The sequence below is a fragment of the Antennarius striatus genome, chromosome 22 (genome assembly GCF_040054535.1).
Source record: "Antennarius striatus isolate MH-2024 chromosome 22, ASM4005453v1, whole genome shotgun sequence".
Lineage (NCBI taxonomy): Eukaryota > Metazoa > Chordata > Actinopteri > Lophiiformes > Antennariidae > Antennarius > Antennarius striatus.
In genome coordinates this window covers 9838167-9856011 of record NC_090797.1, presented here as the reverse complement: position 1 = coordinate 9856011, position 17845 = coordinate 9838167, and the positions used below count along the sequence as shown (strand labels likewise).

The following is a 17845-nucleotide window of genomic DNA, read 5'->3' as shown; positions in this document are numbered from 1 at the left end:
AGTACAGCTGCTGAAATTACAGCTCAGGCATAGAAACACAGGAGCTATCAGAGAGCTTCACCGTCAGCAGATCACAAGCCTGCGCCGGGAATCACAAAATACACACATCTGTGCCCAACAAGTTAACAGGTTCAACAATATTTTCATACTGCTCGGCAAGTGTATGTTTTTTAATTGAATCAAACACTTTTCTCACTATTTTATTAATATGTATGATTGATATACGAGTACAGTATTGTACAGAAAAGCATCTATTCCATTCCCTTCCGTTATTTTCTATCCTATCATGCATGTTGTGTGACTGTGCGGCACACTGGCGTCGTGCCTGGAGTTTCCCCCACCTCAAGCCCTAAGCCAGCTGGGATAGGCTCCAGCTCCCCGTGACCTGCGAGGGTGGATAAAGCGGTGTAGGAAAATGGATGGACGGATGGATCTTGAGTCATTAGGAAAGCTTTAACATGATGGTCAACGTGTATAGACATGAAACAGTCACCTGCGCTACCTGGCAGAAGTTAAAAACAAACCTGTTGTCCTTCCACATCGAAGGTCTTTGTGGTCCAGAGTGACCTGAGGTTGGACATTGGTGAAACGCGCTCAACGTGAACTAGATCTTTGTTTTAAGTTGTAAGTTAGTTTAGTTTCATTGGCTGGTTTTCTTTTCATGTTGGACTGTCACACTAGCTCGCCCACACACACACACGCACGCACGCACACACACACACACACACACACACACACACACACACACACACACACACACACACACACACGACCCAGCAGACCTCAGCTGCAGAGACACGCTATAATTAGTGAGACAGCGTCTTTATCTCACTCTCTTTCAGTTTCTGTCTGTGTGTGTATGTGTGTGTGTGTGTGTCTGTGTGTGTGTTTGTGTGTGTGCGTGCATGCGTGCGTGCGTGTGTGTGTGTGTGTCTTGGTTTTCTAATTGCTCAGGTCAGATGAGAGTCATTAGTAAATAATTAATTTTTCTAGGCAGCTGTATTCTGATGTTAGAGAGCCTTTAAGTTTCTTCACTTTCTCTGTTTGTGCTGTCAATATTTTAGATATTCTGACTTTTATTCTTTGTAATTATTTGTTCAGTTGCCTCTTTCATATCTATTTGCTCTGTCAGACCGTCTCCTTCTGCCCATTTCTCTCTTCTCCTTTTCTATCCACCTCTGTCTCCTCATTTCATCATTTTCTCTCTTTTTTATTTTCCTTGCTGTCCTCTTTCGCTCTCTGTATGTCTATTCTAAGCTGCAAAGGTCAGATACAGATGCATGGCGCAAATCTGACGCCTCCCCCACATTACACGCTTGCCCTCTCTCCCACACACACACGAACGCACTCACACACACACACACGCTGACAGACTGTAATTATGTAGGTATCAGAGGGAGATGTAAGAGAGAGGGGATGGATGTGGAGATGGTAGTATCACCCCTGTGTTGTTGCCACGGTTGATGACAGGTCTTTACTGGCTTAATATAATATACATATAACACACACTATTATCTTAATGGGGTGTATCCCTTCACACTAGTGCTGGTGGTAGTTGATATTGAAATTCAAGCTCATTGATCCATCACATCTACTTTATTGTCAGAGGAAAATTAGTTTAATCAGGTCACAAATCCTGCATCCTAATATACACTTCTGAGAACAAGTTTGCAAAGGTGGTCCTTTGTGTCTTTTCAACACAAACCAATGAGAATCATTTATCAGTTTGTATGTCTGAAAGATCTGAGAGGGATTAACTCAACAAGCATCAGCAAGTCTACAATTATAAATTAAGTAATATTCTTTATCTGGTTAAAATTTACATAATTTATATAATCAACGAAAGTGACATTCAGTTTGGTGTGCGATACCTCAAAAAAGTTCTCAGCAAGATCCTGGAGAAAACCATCATTTTTACAAACTAAGAAATTCCATTCACAGAAGCGCTATAGACCTTTAATTTGTAACTGTTACAGGAAATGGGAGCAGATTACCTCCAGCCTTCGTTTGTAAGTGTTATAATATGTATTGTAACTTTGGACATGAGCTGTTAATCATTTTTGCTGATGAGAGCTGTGTCTAGCAAATGTCTGTTGGAGTTTAGCAGCTCTGTGCGCACGAGTCTTCACTTAATACATCACAACAAACTGTGGGAGGTGCCTTCCTGTGTTACTACGCTAATGGGATATCCCAAGGGTCCTGCTAACGCGCTGGATCCGACCAGTTCGCTCCATGTATGCCTCTTCAGCTGGTCTCAATAAATTTGAGCTTTTTAAGATTGTGCATCGGACTAAAAAACCTCAGCAATCTAGTACGACAAAATTAATGGTGTCTACGCTATGTATGGTGTGTTCTCATTTTGAATATGAACATGATGGATCCTAGTGTTAGTTAGAGCTTAGAGAAGCTCATTTATAATGTACCCAGGAACTCATTTTCTTAATTTTCACCAAGCCCTTTTCTTTCAGAGCCTGTCTCCATAAAGCAAAGTCATTACTATGCCATAACACAAGCATTTGCTTCAATTTGCATCTTTTAACAGATGTTTTGCATGTGTTTGTGTCTTTCCATTAACCTGCTATGCATTTGTGCTACATAAAGTTTGTGTCAGTCTGAACACACCTTCGGAAGTGTTTTCTGTTTTAAACAGACAAGAGGTCAAAAAGATCAAATCCTTTTATCCACCCATTTATTGTATTCACCGATTAACCTGTTAAGGGATTTTGGGAATAGATATGGGTATGGGGCTTAAGGGCACGGGGGTGCTGCCTGCCCTACCTGACATTGGGCCGGAGGCAGGGTTCACTCCAGGCAAGCCACTTGTTCATCACAAGACCAAATAAAAGACGGACCTAACACTCTGACATTTGTGCCTATGGACAATTCAGACTCACCAATTCCCCCAGACTTCTGGTCTTTAATAGTGGGAGGAACCTGGAAAACCAGAAAGAACCCAACCAGACACAGGGAGAACATGCAGAGACCAAAACAGAAAAGTCCCAGGTGAGTTATAAAGAATAATACATACCCAGAATTCACTGCTTTGAAATTCTTTTTGTGACTATACAAGATAAATCACAGGGGGGAAACAGTCAGTGTCCTGTCAGGGTGTACTAAGAGGTATCAACACAAAATAATATGGTGATGTTTTGCTAATTTAACAATTTTGAACTTTCCAATGTTTGTTGTCAAGCTTGTAGCTTATTACATTATCTGGAAGGCATGTGTGTTTTTGTTAGTTTTGACAGATTTTTCTGCGGGGTATAAATTAGACTGCCACTGAGACCCTAATGTGAATATTACATCTCGGTGCTGTTGTTGACACTCCAGTGAAACGAGTACAACCTGCAGCTACAAATAAATAGAATATAAGATAATAAGCTTCTATTTAAATCAAACTCAAATCCACTGTTCTTGTTTTGTGCATGAAACTTCATCACACTTCTTTTACTTTTCTGCCTTGTTCTCATATTTGCTTGACCAGCTTCACACTTTTTTTCGTGACACTGATTACTCATGATTAATCACAGCCTTTTATTGTGATCAACTTTATTACATTTTTAATTGATAGACACCACTAATCATAACTGTTAGCAACTACCTCAACAAGATTCTCCTTTCTCACTCATGCTGTCTTCTTCCTAGTAATAGAAACAGAGTGGGTTTTCTGAGTGGGAGTTCTGGAAACAATACTTTTCTTATTCTGCGTGACAAAAAAATAGAAAGAAGAGTCTGCCCGTAGAAATATAAATCTTTTAAAAAAATTGCCAATGCATTCAGTGGTATTTTTTTTGTCATATGGATAAAATTAAACAATAGTTTTTTTAAGGTCTCTGTGACTTTTGACCAAAATCAATAATCTGTGTATGTTTTTACTTGAATAGCTGCTGAGGTTTTTTTCTACATCTACATTTCTTTGGTTTTGTTTAACTTGTAGAGTTTTTAATATTTACTGGAAAGATGTCTGACCTTTTTTTCATATATCATGGAATCAGATACACTTATATTGTGTTTCTCATATCATCACAAAAGACATTTACTTTATTTCTATCACTTCACTGTGATACAGAAACACGTCATGAGGAAAAGGCTGGAACTTGAGAAAAAGATGTAAATATTGATGGCCTCCCCCTCAACTGAGCGTTAATATGGATGAGAGTTAAGCTCACTATACTATCCTCCCATCTATAAGTAGACAATTCCTTTTGTGCAGTGATGTAAAACAATGTTTTTTTTATCGTGATTACTTTAATTGTTTGTAGAGGCACCAATCATCTCGTATTCAGCAAACTACTCTTCTCTTATGGAGTTGCTGCTGCAGTCGAATAAATTAGATTTGAACTGAATTTTAACCAGAAGTGTGACTGAGCATTAAAGAAAGAAGAGAAAATGGTGGGAGGATGGAGGGATAAAGATGTGAGCGGGGAGGTAGATGTGGATAAGGTTGAAGAGGGTAAGGAGAGAGAGCAGGAGTGATAGTGTGAAGGAGAGATGATGAGGAGGAGGAGGAGGAGGATGGTTGAGGAGAGAAGCCAAGGCCTTTGGGTAAAGCCAAGACCGCCTACAGATGCTCTATCCTTCACTTCACCCCCCCCCTCTCTCACTCTCTCTCTCTCTCCCCTTCTCTCTCCCTCTCTCTCTCTCTCTTTCTCTCTCTCTTCTCACAGATCCCTTGTCCTCCCTCACTCCTCATCCCTCTCTTTGCTTGTCCTTTTGTCCTCTCTGATCTCCAGTCTTGCTCTCTGTCTCTCTCTTTAACACTCACTTTCTCATCCCTTTCCCTCTCATCTGACTTTCTCTTTTGTCACTCTCTCGCTACCTCATCCACCACCAGAGGAGAAATAATGTGGGCTGAAGCAGAAGTGAAGTGAAGGGCAGGAATTCTCTGCGAGGCTAACAGCAGACCTTCACCTCGTCTGCTGGAGGAAGGAATCAGAGGCGTAAATTTGGTCTAGAGTCCATAAGAAATGCGAGGATATAGATTTGTTCTTGAGGCAGGTTTGAAATGATCAGTATATAGATGTGGCCAGAGGTTTTACTTATTCTGTGTATAGTGTGCATTAGGTTTCACAAAACAATGTACACTCAAGTCTACAGCAGCTTTTGTGACTTTGTGAGACTTCATGAAGGCAAATGACAAGCTCACAATGGGACCATTAAACCTGCAGTGAGTGATGTTGTTTCTTTTAGCAGAAAACAAAACATGTCCAACTTGTTGATTAACTGGTGCTTATTTACATATCGAGCGGTTGTGGTTATTCATTTTCTCATTATCCACCTGATCGTATCATTGTCCTGACTGAAATATTTAACGGTTTAAGAAACTCATTGAAAAACAATATATATTTTATTTATCATTATGAAAAAACAAAATTCCTGATGTCTCGCATTATCCCGGGTGTGGACACCTTAAAATCTGCGCAGCAGCAGCTCCGTCACGTGGGGTCAGGTGTCATCGACGACACTCATCACTTCATCAGTCAGGGAAGCCATTACAGCACAATATGATCAATGAAGCGATATGTCTGATAAAATCATGGTTACCTGTGAGGTGAATGGATGTTCCAACACCACAGGAGTTAGACACAAAGATAAGAACCTATCTTTCTTCAAAATACCTTCTGGAAAGATTGGAGAGCAATGTAAAGCAGGGATAAAGGGGGTCATAATGACAAAAAGATCCAAGAATCTGCCATGAGCACTTCACCCCGGATGATTTTGAAAAAGATTTGAAGGTAAGATAATTTTCAGACAACCCATAGTATTTATTCTGAATTCCCAAGGTTTAGTGGATAATTAATTCATGTCTGGAGCTACTGAAGGTATTGCATACATGTTTTTATGACCAGATTATCATGCGATTATGGCACTCGTGAAAAGTAAACAATATCAAAATTGATAGACAGGTCAGTTGATTTGGTTTGTTTCCCCTGGGGTTTGTTACGAATTGACACCAATTACCTCAGATTTTGGGGGGTTAGCTCCTTGATTGGTATCAAATAAGGGGTTGTGTAGTTTGCAGTTATAGTGCAGTTATAACATCAGGTTGTAATTATAGGGGATAATTTCACCCATAGCTGAGTTCACAAGGAAGTCCTCTTCCAAATCTGATGATGATGACATGATTTGAGATTATTTCTTGATAAATAAGTGTGATAATGTTGACTTGTTACATTGTCGCTTGCCATATATTTATATAATGGCGCTGATATGGATTCACCCAGATGTCTACGATTGTGTCACTTCCGCTATGAGGCAGCACATCGTGACTTATGATACATTTTGTTTGACCAAAGTCTCCATTGATCATAAATAAATAATCCCACCAAAACTTTTGTTTAATTATGTACTTCAAATAATACTCCTAGATCCTTTTGACTTTTCTGTTCCTTTAACTTCTCTAAGCTCACACTTAGAAAACGTCTGGCTCTGGTTGCTTGATGCATTGGGATGTTTGTAGGCTATTTGCTGTGAATGTTTAGGTGAGTAAGGAGTTGGGATGCATTCATGACGGTTTAGCATGCATACCAAAAGAAGTTTTGAGCAACATTTGAAAACCTCAACCATTAGAAACGAAAGATGGTAGTTAAATCTTTGTAGTTTGTAGCTGAATCAGATTTTCAGTATTGGAAAAAAAGTGATTAACTGTTACAATGAGAATAAAATACTTCCTGTACAATATATGATAAAGTAATAACATTCAGTGACTCCAGAGTATAAAGGCATAGAGTGCTGAAAGGGTAGAGTTGACATGTATGTTACTGAGAGAATACTTATAAATAGAGGGAGGAAGGCCAGAGGGAAAGAGTCAGGCTTCCTGTATCCAGCCTCACAACCGGATACATATACACACATCCACACTCACATACACAACACACACAACAAATGCATGAAATATATGTTTTACTTGTCTCCAGTTTTGGGTATTTATTTTTTGGTATTTATTCATAGCAGAAGTGTTTATTGGTTTCTATTCAATCGTACACCTCTCCTCTTTTGCTTCATGGTTTTCTCCTTAGTCTATGTTCTCCACTGTCTGGGGCTGCATGTATTTATTAATTTAATCACACATGCCACGACATGATCCTTCTTGACTTTTGTGCGTGCAGATTTTTTATTTGGGTTTACACCAAATTGTGCACACGCACATATAAACCAGCCCCTTAAATTTGCCAGCTTTAAACTTGTGGTCCTTGTGTTATTCCTTAACAAATGAACTAAATGTTGAAGGCTGTATCTTATCTCACCATGTTTAAAGAAAAAAACAACAACAACACACACAGTTTGATCGTTATTTGCACCAAAATTTCCTTGGACTTTTTCCCAGCCCAAATGCATCCTCTCATCATGTTTCATTGAAGTTCTTTCAGTAGTTTTTATTAAGCAAACAGACATGGGTGAAAACTGATCGTCCGTGGTGGAAGTAATAAAAGGAATAAAGCCATACATCAACAAATATATAATGTGACTTAGAAAGTCCCTGTTCATGTTAAAAAATTTGCACAATAAAGTAATGATCTGAAAATCCCAATCATCTAATAGATCTGTTATTTGTTCACTGTTTTCTCTTGCTTGGTTCTTCTGTTAAACCCTCTGCCCTAGTCGCTTCTCCTTATTAGTCTTGGATCTACTTTGGTGATACACTTTTTTTTCTCTGTGTGTTCATACTGTTTCTACATGTTGTAATGTGTGTGGTTGACATGTTGTGCTTGTGTTCTCCAAAACAATGTATTATTATGTGGAAGTCTCTCCACATCAATGTTGTGTGTCTGTGTGCGTGTGAAGACAGTGATCTAATAAGAGTGGATGGTGTACCCAACTGCAGCTGCTCTTTCACACCCACTCCCTGTCAGAGATGCACTGAGAGGAGAAAACTAGACTATAATTAAATATATTATACTTATTAAAGTAGAGAAAAACTCCAAATCACACCGCTTACAGATAGAAATATGACAGCAGACTAAAGAAGTAAAAGAGACTTGAGTATACAAATGCATTCATCTTTAAAAATTATGTATTAATAATTATCGGTTATTTTCAGTGTTAGACTGAAATCACATTTGTGGTTTGGTATGCAGTCATATAATCCATCAATTATTCACTGACAGATTTAGCAATGTTAAAACACCTTTGAGATACAATCCCACTAGTATTCACTTCTGAAGTCAGCAGAGTTGTTCTTTATTTCAGGTTACACTGACAAATATCCTGCAGGAAACCCTGGTATTGTCCAAAGATGCCGGCATGTTCTGAACATAAATGTCCTTAAAGGGACAGTTCACACAACAACACAGCAGAACTGTGCTTACAAGTTAACATTTTGTCAGAAACTTGAATTGTCTGTTTCTGATGAGTGGCCAACCTTTTGTGAGTTTTCAGTCTAGCTTCCACAAATTTCTACAAATCAACCATTTTTAGCTCTGATTTTATAATGCGGCTTTTCTTCTGATAAAATTTTGGGATGCTTCATCATTTTCTGTCATTTGCACCATGGTGATCTCCTGCTCCTGATAATGTTGTGCATTTGTTTAAATGAGTATACAGGCTACAGAGAGGATAACAGAAAAGAGTGAATTCTGATTCTGAAATGGGTTGTTCAGTTAGGCTTTAAGTGGGGGTATTGTGCATTCATTGCCCACAGGTGCAATAGGTGTTTTATTTGGTAGACAATCAGAGTGGAAGAAGAGTCAGTCAGGCTTCTGCTGAGACTGCCGCTGACACATACAGACAGATAGACAGACACACAGATAGACAGACAAAGACAGGCAGACAGACAGACAGACAGTCAGACAGACAGAGACACAGAGGAATGCTATATGATGGAACAGGGATGGGAAGGAAGTCTGAGTTGCCATGACAACCACACCCTGCATACTCTGCCCAATAGCACACACGCATGAAGACATTTGCAAGTCCAATGCAGGGAGATGGGAAATGTTTGTCATTATTTTGAGTTCAGATAAGAAATAGTTTGGTGAGATTGATACTAAAAAACTGACATTTTCTGCAGCTCTATCTATATGTGTGTGTGTGTGTGTGTGTATGTGTGTGTGTGTGTGTGTGTGTGTGTGTGTGTGTGTGTGTGTGTGTGTGTGTGTGTGTGTGTGTGTGTGTGTGTGTGTGTGTGTGTGTGTGTGTGTGTGTGTTGATTTCTTCCTCCTATTGTCAGTTGTGGCATGTGGGCAGGCATGTTCCTGTGTTTCTGTGTGTATTTTTGTGTGCTTGGGTTCAGACAGAGGCTGACACATTGTGTGATACAGTCATAAGAATAAAACGTAGAACACTTCTGCTTACACTGTCTTCAGATTTTCTGTTTTCTCCATTTATTTGCAGTCGACCCTATAATGATTGATTACATACACAAATAATTAAATGCAAATCATTGTCATCAATTATTTGTTTGTCCCCATCTGTTCATTTTAGCTCACTATTATACTATACTGTAACTCCATCCTTGGCTTTATTATGCAAAAACATCTTATATGAAAATGAATCACTGCCACACATCATTTAATCTGTAATCTATTCATGCAAAATCAACATAATGGCGATCAATGCAGAATGACAAAATGTATTATCACAATACCCACATGTATTGATATTTTCGGCAAACTTTAGTCTGGATCATTTAGCCCAGGGAACAAACTTTTTGGTATTTTCACCATGTTAGTTCAGTTGTTGGTGTCAGTGCAAGAAAAACAGCTTCAGGCATCAGAAGACGTGCACAGTATGGAGTTTAGGTCAGCCACACACACACACACACACACACACACACACACACACACACACACACACACACACACACACACACACACACACACACACACACACACACACACACACACACACACACACACACACACACACACACACACACACACACACACACACACACACACACACAGTTCGTCAGACCTCTATACAGTATCCGCCATTGTAGAGCCATTTAAAAAACAGTATTGATTGCTATCCCTTTGTTTAAATTTGACATACCAGAGTAGCAGAAGCCGATTTGGTGCTGGGGGACAAAAATAACCCCAATTCTACATTTGCAACATTTATATAGAGGGTTAAGGTGAAGTGATAGCAAAAGTAAAGTGGGCTATGGAAACCCTCCTGGCTCCTCTCTCCTAAAGACCTTTTTTTAAAGGATGTATGTTTGCATATGGTCATCGATCTTTATCCATCACACCCCATTACCTGAGCTAGAGACACATGCATACACACACACAGACATATACACACTCTTGGCATATTGCGTCACCAATGCCAACAATCGAGCCTTTCAAAGTGACCCACATAGAAAGAGACGGGTGAATAAAAGGAGGAAGAGAAATTGGAGGTGAGATAAAAGGAAAAGAGTGGGGGAGACTGAAAGGAGACAGATAAAGAAACAAGAAGTGTTGCGACAGACGCATCCGGTTGATTGTACTGAACTGATAGCGCCTGCCAATGGACTAAAACATCTTTACTAATCTTGCAACTGCATTTTAATCATGCATTGATACCTCTGTGTGCTTGTTTCACCATATCAACTTCCTTGTCTGTTCAAACCACAACTGGAAGTTAGTCTTGACATCAAATTTTTCCAGACCATGTTTGTCTGGCTTCTCGCCTGCTGGAGGGGCTGTATTCCCAAAGGGTGTTGTCTTACCCCTAAGAGTTCAGTAAAAAATGCCTAACTTGGATATTTGAGCTGAGAAATTATTACAGTAGTCAAGTACTGTACATCACTTTCACCTATGTTCTATTTTTTACTAGAAGGACTGAAAAAATTCACATTTAAATCCTCTGGAATGCAGTTTTTGAATTTTTTTCCCCCTGTGCTGTCAGGAATTAAATTTTCAATCAGCATAAAAAGGCTATAAAATGTGTCAGTCTTATCCTTTAAATCCCCATATCATTTGAACTTTGCTGCACAAACACTCTGCTAAATTCCTCCCCGCATGAGCTCATGCACTTCTGCGTATGCATGTGTTTCTCAGGTTGCTTTTGCCAGGTTATCCCTTACGTAATGTTCCAAAAATAGAGCAGATTCACCTGATTCAAGGGAATGAAGTGAAGAGAGGACACAGGGAGGAGAAAACAGAAAAAAGGGGAGCTGTAGGATGATGGATGAGGGGGAAATAGATAGTTTTAACCTTTTATTGTGTCTGGAAACTGTCCATTTAAGAATTATAACCAATATTGGGATTTATTGTCGTTGTATTTCTTTATTAATTTGACATGCCAAGAAATTATTTATGCTTGTGTTGTGTTTGGGATCCCTAACTTGCTATGATACAGTAAGCTGTAAATTGTTTTTAATAGTTTTAAATCAGTTGTTCAGTTGTGCATTTAAGCCCCAAAGTGAATAATGTGAATTGCATATAGCATTAATTATAGCTAAAGCCTTATAATGTAATAATGATATGAAAAAAATAACAATAAAATGATAATTTCCGTATTTCTAATATAATTAAATATGAAGACAATCATGCCTTTAATTTAACTGGATTCAATGATTAGCTGATTACCTTTGATCAAACGAAGAGGCAGAGGTAGAAGAGAGGTGGATCCAGTGTCATAGTTCATTGGACACCACTGTCTGTCCCTCACACACACTCCCTCTCTCTTTCTCACACACACACACACACACACACACACACACACACACACACACACACACACACACACACACACACACACACACACACACACACACGCAGGCACGCGCGTATGCACTCACACACACACAAACAGCACACACACCCACACACACACACTGACTCATTCTTTGTTACATAGTACAAGGCTCAGATGTCTGGTGTAAGGTCTCTGTTGCCCGTCACGTTGATTGGCATAATTGCTTAACTTCTGCTGTGAGAGTGAAGAGGAATAATTACTCCATGCTGTATTTTTTTGTTTTTATTAACATAATTAGAGGTAAAACTCTCTAGATTAAAAATGATAGCTACTGGATCAGTAGGACGGGGAGGAAGGAGAGGGAGGGTGAAAAAAGTCCGCTGGTTCCACCGGCTTCTGGGCTACAGGTGAGTAAAACTGGAGTTTCCATCACGTTAACCTTTGCTGTAACAGCAATTAGAACCACGTAACACAACTTTTCCTGCTATCTAGTAGTGAAACAAATCAATTCATCATAGTATATCACAAAATATATAAATGTCCAGCTGACCTCCATGAGGTTTGTTTATGGCTCATACTGTTGCAGTTTTTTCTGGATTTTGTGATCAGTCTCCGCTCATGCTTTTTTCAACATGTTATAAATGTTGACTTATTAACTTACTACTTGAGGGTTGGAATGATTTTGAAAGTCATGCTTCTTGATTGGTGCTCAGTTCGATCAAAGCCAGTATACTGTAGGTCATTTTTAGTTCAACCCAGCTCAAATCAGTAAAAGAAAGATGTCCTCTGGTCCAATTTGTGAGGAAGATAACAACATTAGTATAATTTGTTTGGCTCTCAGAAGAGGGAAAGAGGTTATGAGTTTTAAATCAACAAATCTCATTGGAGCGATGGAATATTAAAAAATCCTTCTTCGCAAACTGCATCCTAACCCTTTTACACACATAAACTGCACATTGTCAGCTTCTTTTTAAGACTATGAAAAGGTTAAATGGTCAACTGTATTATAATCATTGGCTAGGATAAGTAATCAATCAAGTAGTAGGTTTGCACTGGTTGGAGGAAAAACATTTCATGCATCTCAAAGAAAAACAACAACATTTCTCTCTGCATTGCTGCATCTATCCATCAGTTGATCTTAAACCTTCGGTAGCATAGACATAGAACATGGGACATTGCTGTGTCCTTCCTTGTCGTCTTGCATCAACCTTTATTGTGTTTCACCATAATATCATGGCTACAGGCCCTCTGGCTCAAATTTATTCACTTTGAAGAAGCTCCAGAGTTGGTGTAAGGCATTTTACACCCCCAACTATAATATATTATTATACACCTCCCCCTGACAGATGCTGCAGTCTATGCTTGTTATGATGTACTCACAGCGTTTAAATGAAAATTATTCCATTGCTATTTCCCCTTTCACTCAGAATTCCAACACAATATGGAAGAAACGTTGTTTGGACGTAAATGTCTCTCCAGAAAGGCTCTGAGGTTGTCTTGCATGAGTCAGCACACATTCAGACGAAGACACAAATTTCCCACATGAGGTGGCAAAAAAAACGCCTTTTTAAAAGCTCTTTTCAAATTTTTCATCATTTCTTGAACAAATGTGTGCGTCTGCTTAATGCCAAGCCCACACTGGTGCATTTGTGTCTCTTTTGTCAACCAGCGTCTCCCACACACCACCGCATCTGCTCCACGAGTCAGGAGACGTTCAAAGCAATTCCTCCCACCTTCAGCTGCTGGTATTTTCTGTGGTTTTTAATTTTGTTCTTACTTGATGCGATAGTAGCAGTCTGAAGGATTCAGGGGTTTTGAGATACTGGATTAATTACAAAAATGATAGAAACACAGGTTCCTTTGTCATCACTCATCAGGGATTCTGTTCACCACCTTCATCACCTGTGTGTGTGTGTGTGTGTGTGTGTGTGTGTGTGTGTGTGTGTGTATGTGTGTGCAGTGCGTGTGTGTCCTCTACCATCATACGCAAGGTTTCTGTCTCAGTAGCAGCAGTAAGTTAGTTTACTGCAAAGTTACTGAAAAACATTTATAGAACTAATTCCCTACCGATATAATTACTGGATGAGCTGCCGAGGTTCCCGCTGTGCCGTTGTCAGAGCAACGCCGACAACCCACCTCTGCTAGGAGAAGAGGAGGAGGAGGAGGAGGACAAATAATGAGGAATGGATGAAGAGGAGGAGCAAAAAGAAAAGGGGAGATTAGATGGAGGAGGTGAAGATCTGAGAGAAATGATGCAGAAGGCGAACGGGAGAGAGAGTGGAGGAAGAGGAGGAGGAGAGTAGAAGATGAGAGTGGAGGAGGAAGAGGAGGGCAATTAGTTCCAGAGACAGTAACAGAGGAATGGGCCAGATAAAGAGAACAGTAAAGGAGTCAGAATTAAAGAGAAAGAGAGAGTAGGAGGTTTGAGAACTGGGAGGAGAGATCCGCTGAATTCAGCTCTCTTCTGGGTTTTATTTAATCTCTTCAGCATCAATATCTCTGATTTTCTCTGCTTGTGTTCCTCCGACCTGACTGGTTTAAAAGCTTTATCTGCAGTGGAGACACCACATATTTCAACACCAATTTGTGAATATCTTTAGGCGACATCCTCAAAGTGTCTTTTATGTGAAGTGACATCATCACGTTGAATGGAATCATGTCACCTCAAGTGAAGATGAGGTTTAAATCTCCATCCTTCTCACTTATTCTTTCCATTTTTACTGCTTCTTATAACTTCTGTTGTTGTCCAGTGTTTTTTAATGCCTTAGTGTAAGCAAGGTGTAGAATTTCGATGAAAATGTGTGGAACAGTGAGACATTGTGTTCAATCGAGCGCCCGTCTTTTTTCGTTGACTTGACAAATTATTATGCAAATTACAAAAAGACTCGCCGTAGTTGATGTCTTGGGTTTAAGTTTCAATTATGTTAATGCTTTAAAAAGAAATCTATTTTTAGACAGATGGACACTTACTGCCTTTTTGTGTCAAAGTTTGTGTGTGTGTTTATGTGTGTGTACTACCATGTTTTAGATTTGTGCACACACACAACACTACAGAAAAGCTTCACCCAGCAATTTCTGTGTTTAGATTTTAGGAGTGTGCTTTAATGCCTGTGATCCTGTCTGCTTTTAGTAGATTAGAACTCACTCAAATATGATGGTGACCCATGACCTCAAAATGAGAATGTGTGTGTGTGTATGTTTCTGTTTGTGTGTGTTTGCATACATGAAAAGAAGAAAATGAATGGATAGTTAATCTATTAAGTATAATGAATATCTGTCAAAGTAGTTCAGAAAAAACATGTTATTTAGGAAGAAATGATCATGAATCTGCCCTTTTATGAGGATCGAACTCAGAGCTTTGTGGTTTCTTCCCTTCTTGACTTTCATGATAAAAACATGAGCAAAACTACAAACAGATGCTGATGATTTTAAAGGCCTTTATTTAGATATAAATTCAGCATTAGGATCAAGTCGTGGCTTGAATTCCGGATCAGAGAAAACCCCCCAAACATTATTTTATACATCAATAAAAAAAATTCAATGCATATTCAAAGTTCCTACCTGTGTGTGCGTGGTTGTGTGTGTGTGTGTGTGTGTGTGTGGGGGGGGTCACTTTTTCTCGCTGACATATGCTTAGTCACTATATGTGCCTGCATTTGTGCTGCTGTCACCCACGCAATGCTATTTATATCAGTCGTGAGAGCGCATACATGTGTGTGTGTGTATATGTCTCTGTTTGAGTGTGTTACAGAGTGTGTCTTCAGGTTACAGTGTGTGTGTGTGTGTGTGTGTGTGTGTGTGTGTGTGTGTGTGTGTGTGTGTGTGTGTGTGTGTGTGTGTGTGTGTGTGTGTGTAAGTAGACTCCTCTTTGTCCATGTCGATAATTTTAGACAGACGACCAATGAAACTTTCAACAGAGGGTTCAGATGGTCTGTGCAACCTTTTCCACACATGCACACGCACGCACAGACACACACACACACACACACACACACACACACACACACACACACACACACACACACACACACACACACACACACACACAGATCGAAAATTTGAATACAGTATATATTTTTTATTGATAGATCATGGATCATGTCACAACATAACGTTTTAAATTAAGTCCAAAGTGAAGAAAAATGAATTGCAATGCATATGATTCAAGCACATCCGGTATTTAGGTATTGAAGAAAATAAATGAGTCTGTCCTCTGCTGGTACCGTGACCCAGAACAAATATAGAGAAGAATAAGAAGTGAGAACAAAATCCCACCAAAGTCACTACATCCACAAACCTGACAACTGTAGGAGATCCTGGAAAAAGCGTTAAAGCAACTTGAATAGCGTCTTATGAAAGACCTCACAGCAAAAACAACACAATATTTTTCCGGAGTCACATTTAAAAGCAAATAAAATCTGTTTGAAAAAGTATTCTTGGTAAATACTGAATATATCAACATTTTTATGTAAGTTTCCTGCCTTGAAGGAGCCTTACAGAACATGTGGATCTCCTTGACTGATTCTTCCTAATGTTTTTAGCCATATTTGAAACATCCTTAATGCAGGTTATGGTTTGTCTGTATCAAAATCAATTGAGTTTTTTCCTCCAACAATTTTGCTTTCCAGATTTCTGGTTGTGGTCTGTTGAGTTGTCTGGTTTTATTTGACTTAAAACTAAATGTGCCAGCAGTGGTAACGCTGCACTGGAAGGCATGATGTTGACAAAAAAATATATGTCAATATTTCTCTTTAAAAAATATTTTTCACTATTTTCTGTGATTGTGACACAATGATAATTAGACAATATTTTACATCATTCAAGTTCAATAATCTAAATCAATGTCCCCTTGCCTAGGACATACTACATGCATTCTCAGAATATTAGTCCATCCTCCTGGGTTACACAAGGTCAAGCATTCTTGGACACACAACTGAGGCTGTTTGATGATGTTCACATCAATACAAAGTCATCAAAATTTAAGCACCTCCAGCGATTAACAGTCCATGGTGCTAAAAGCTAATTTCATTCTCCAGTCATGTCAGATTAAGATCAATCAGATGAGGACTCAAACCAGCAAGTTTCAAACATCAAGGGTTCGAAAAAGTTGTGAAAAAGTGACAAGTGTGTTATTCAGCTCCTCTTCCATCAACGAATGAATGCAGTTCTAACAGTTATGCAAATTCACATCATTCTCTCCAATAACCTTGACGAGGTGATTATACTATAGTTGTGACAGGCCTGTGTACATAGTGTGTATGATATTGTAGCTAAAATAGTCAACTGTTTGATGGTGAGGATGGAGGTGATTGTGAAGAATTCAAAGCAAAGAGGAATATATACAGTATATACTGTATATAAACGGAAATTAGGCGGAGGAAGTACAGCATAATAGGACTGGGGAGACAAGTGGAGAGAGATTGATGACTGCTGACTCATTTTCTGACAGAACAGATCTGTCTCTCTCGTCACCCCAAAGTGCTGCTGGCAATCCCTCCTCCAAGCTGTTCCACTTCTCCTCAGTCTCCATTCGAACCCGTTCTAATGTGGTCTCATAACATGAATAAATAAACGAGGTACTAAATTATACTGAATTCTAATTCTCTGTGTGATTTCGCTGTTTCATCTTGACAGTGATGTGTCATGCAAGCGGATGACAGCATTGATTTTTTTTGTTTTGTTTCATGTCATTTTTAGGAAGGCTATCTCTCGCTCAGGCCTCCAGCACCTCGGCCCTCCTCAACCCTCCCCCCTTCCTGCGTCCAATGGGCCCAACAAGGACCTACAAACCTTTGTGGACTGGACGGTGGGACATTCACATACATACACATATATACTGTATAAAGGAAATGATTAAGAGTTCTGGCTGTGTTCTTTGCACACAGATGTAACAGCACTTAAATGCAAAGTGTAAAAAAAAGTACTGTACTTCAAAACGGCTTCAGATTCTGCAGAAAAAAGCAGTTTCTGCTGGCCTTATTCTGTCTGCCTGAGTCATCTAATGACATTTGAATCGTCACATCGTCAGAATTGCAGCTGTGTGGTCATATGGAAATGAAAAGCAACAATTCTCTTGTGATTTTGACCATTACGAGGAAATGTCTTGATAACTACATGGGGAAAAAAAAGTCCGAGTGAAAAAAGGTTTTGAGTGTTTCTGGGTCTGTTAAGTGGAATTTAATGGATTTCATTTGTGCCTCACAAAAGCTGGAGAGCCATT

General features: G+C 39.3%; 1 protein-coding gene across 4 annotated transcripts in view; it reads left to right on the top strand.

Moving 5' to 3' along the window:
• The window catches only part of dgki (diacylglycerol kinase, iota), a 64092-nt gene that overhangs the window by 14347 nt on the left and 31900 nt on the right, over positions 1–17845 (top strand). For all 4 annotated transcript variants that reach the window (XM_068306722.1, XM_068306721.1, XM_068306720.1 and 1 more), the window contains exon 2: positions 17323–17431. In XM_068306722.1, the coding sequence (XP_068162823.1) occupies positions 17323–17431 (109 nt within the window). The remainder of the gene's footprint in view (positions 1–17322; positions 17432–17845) is intronic.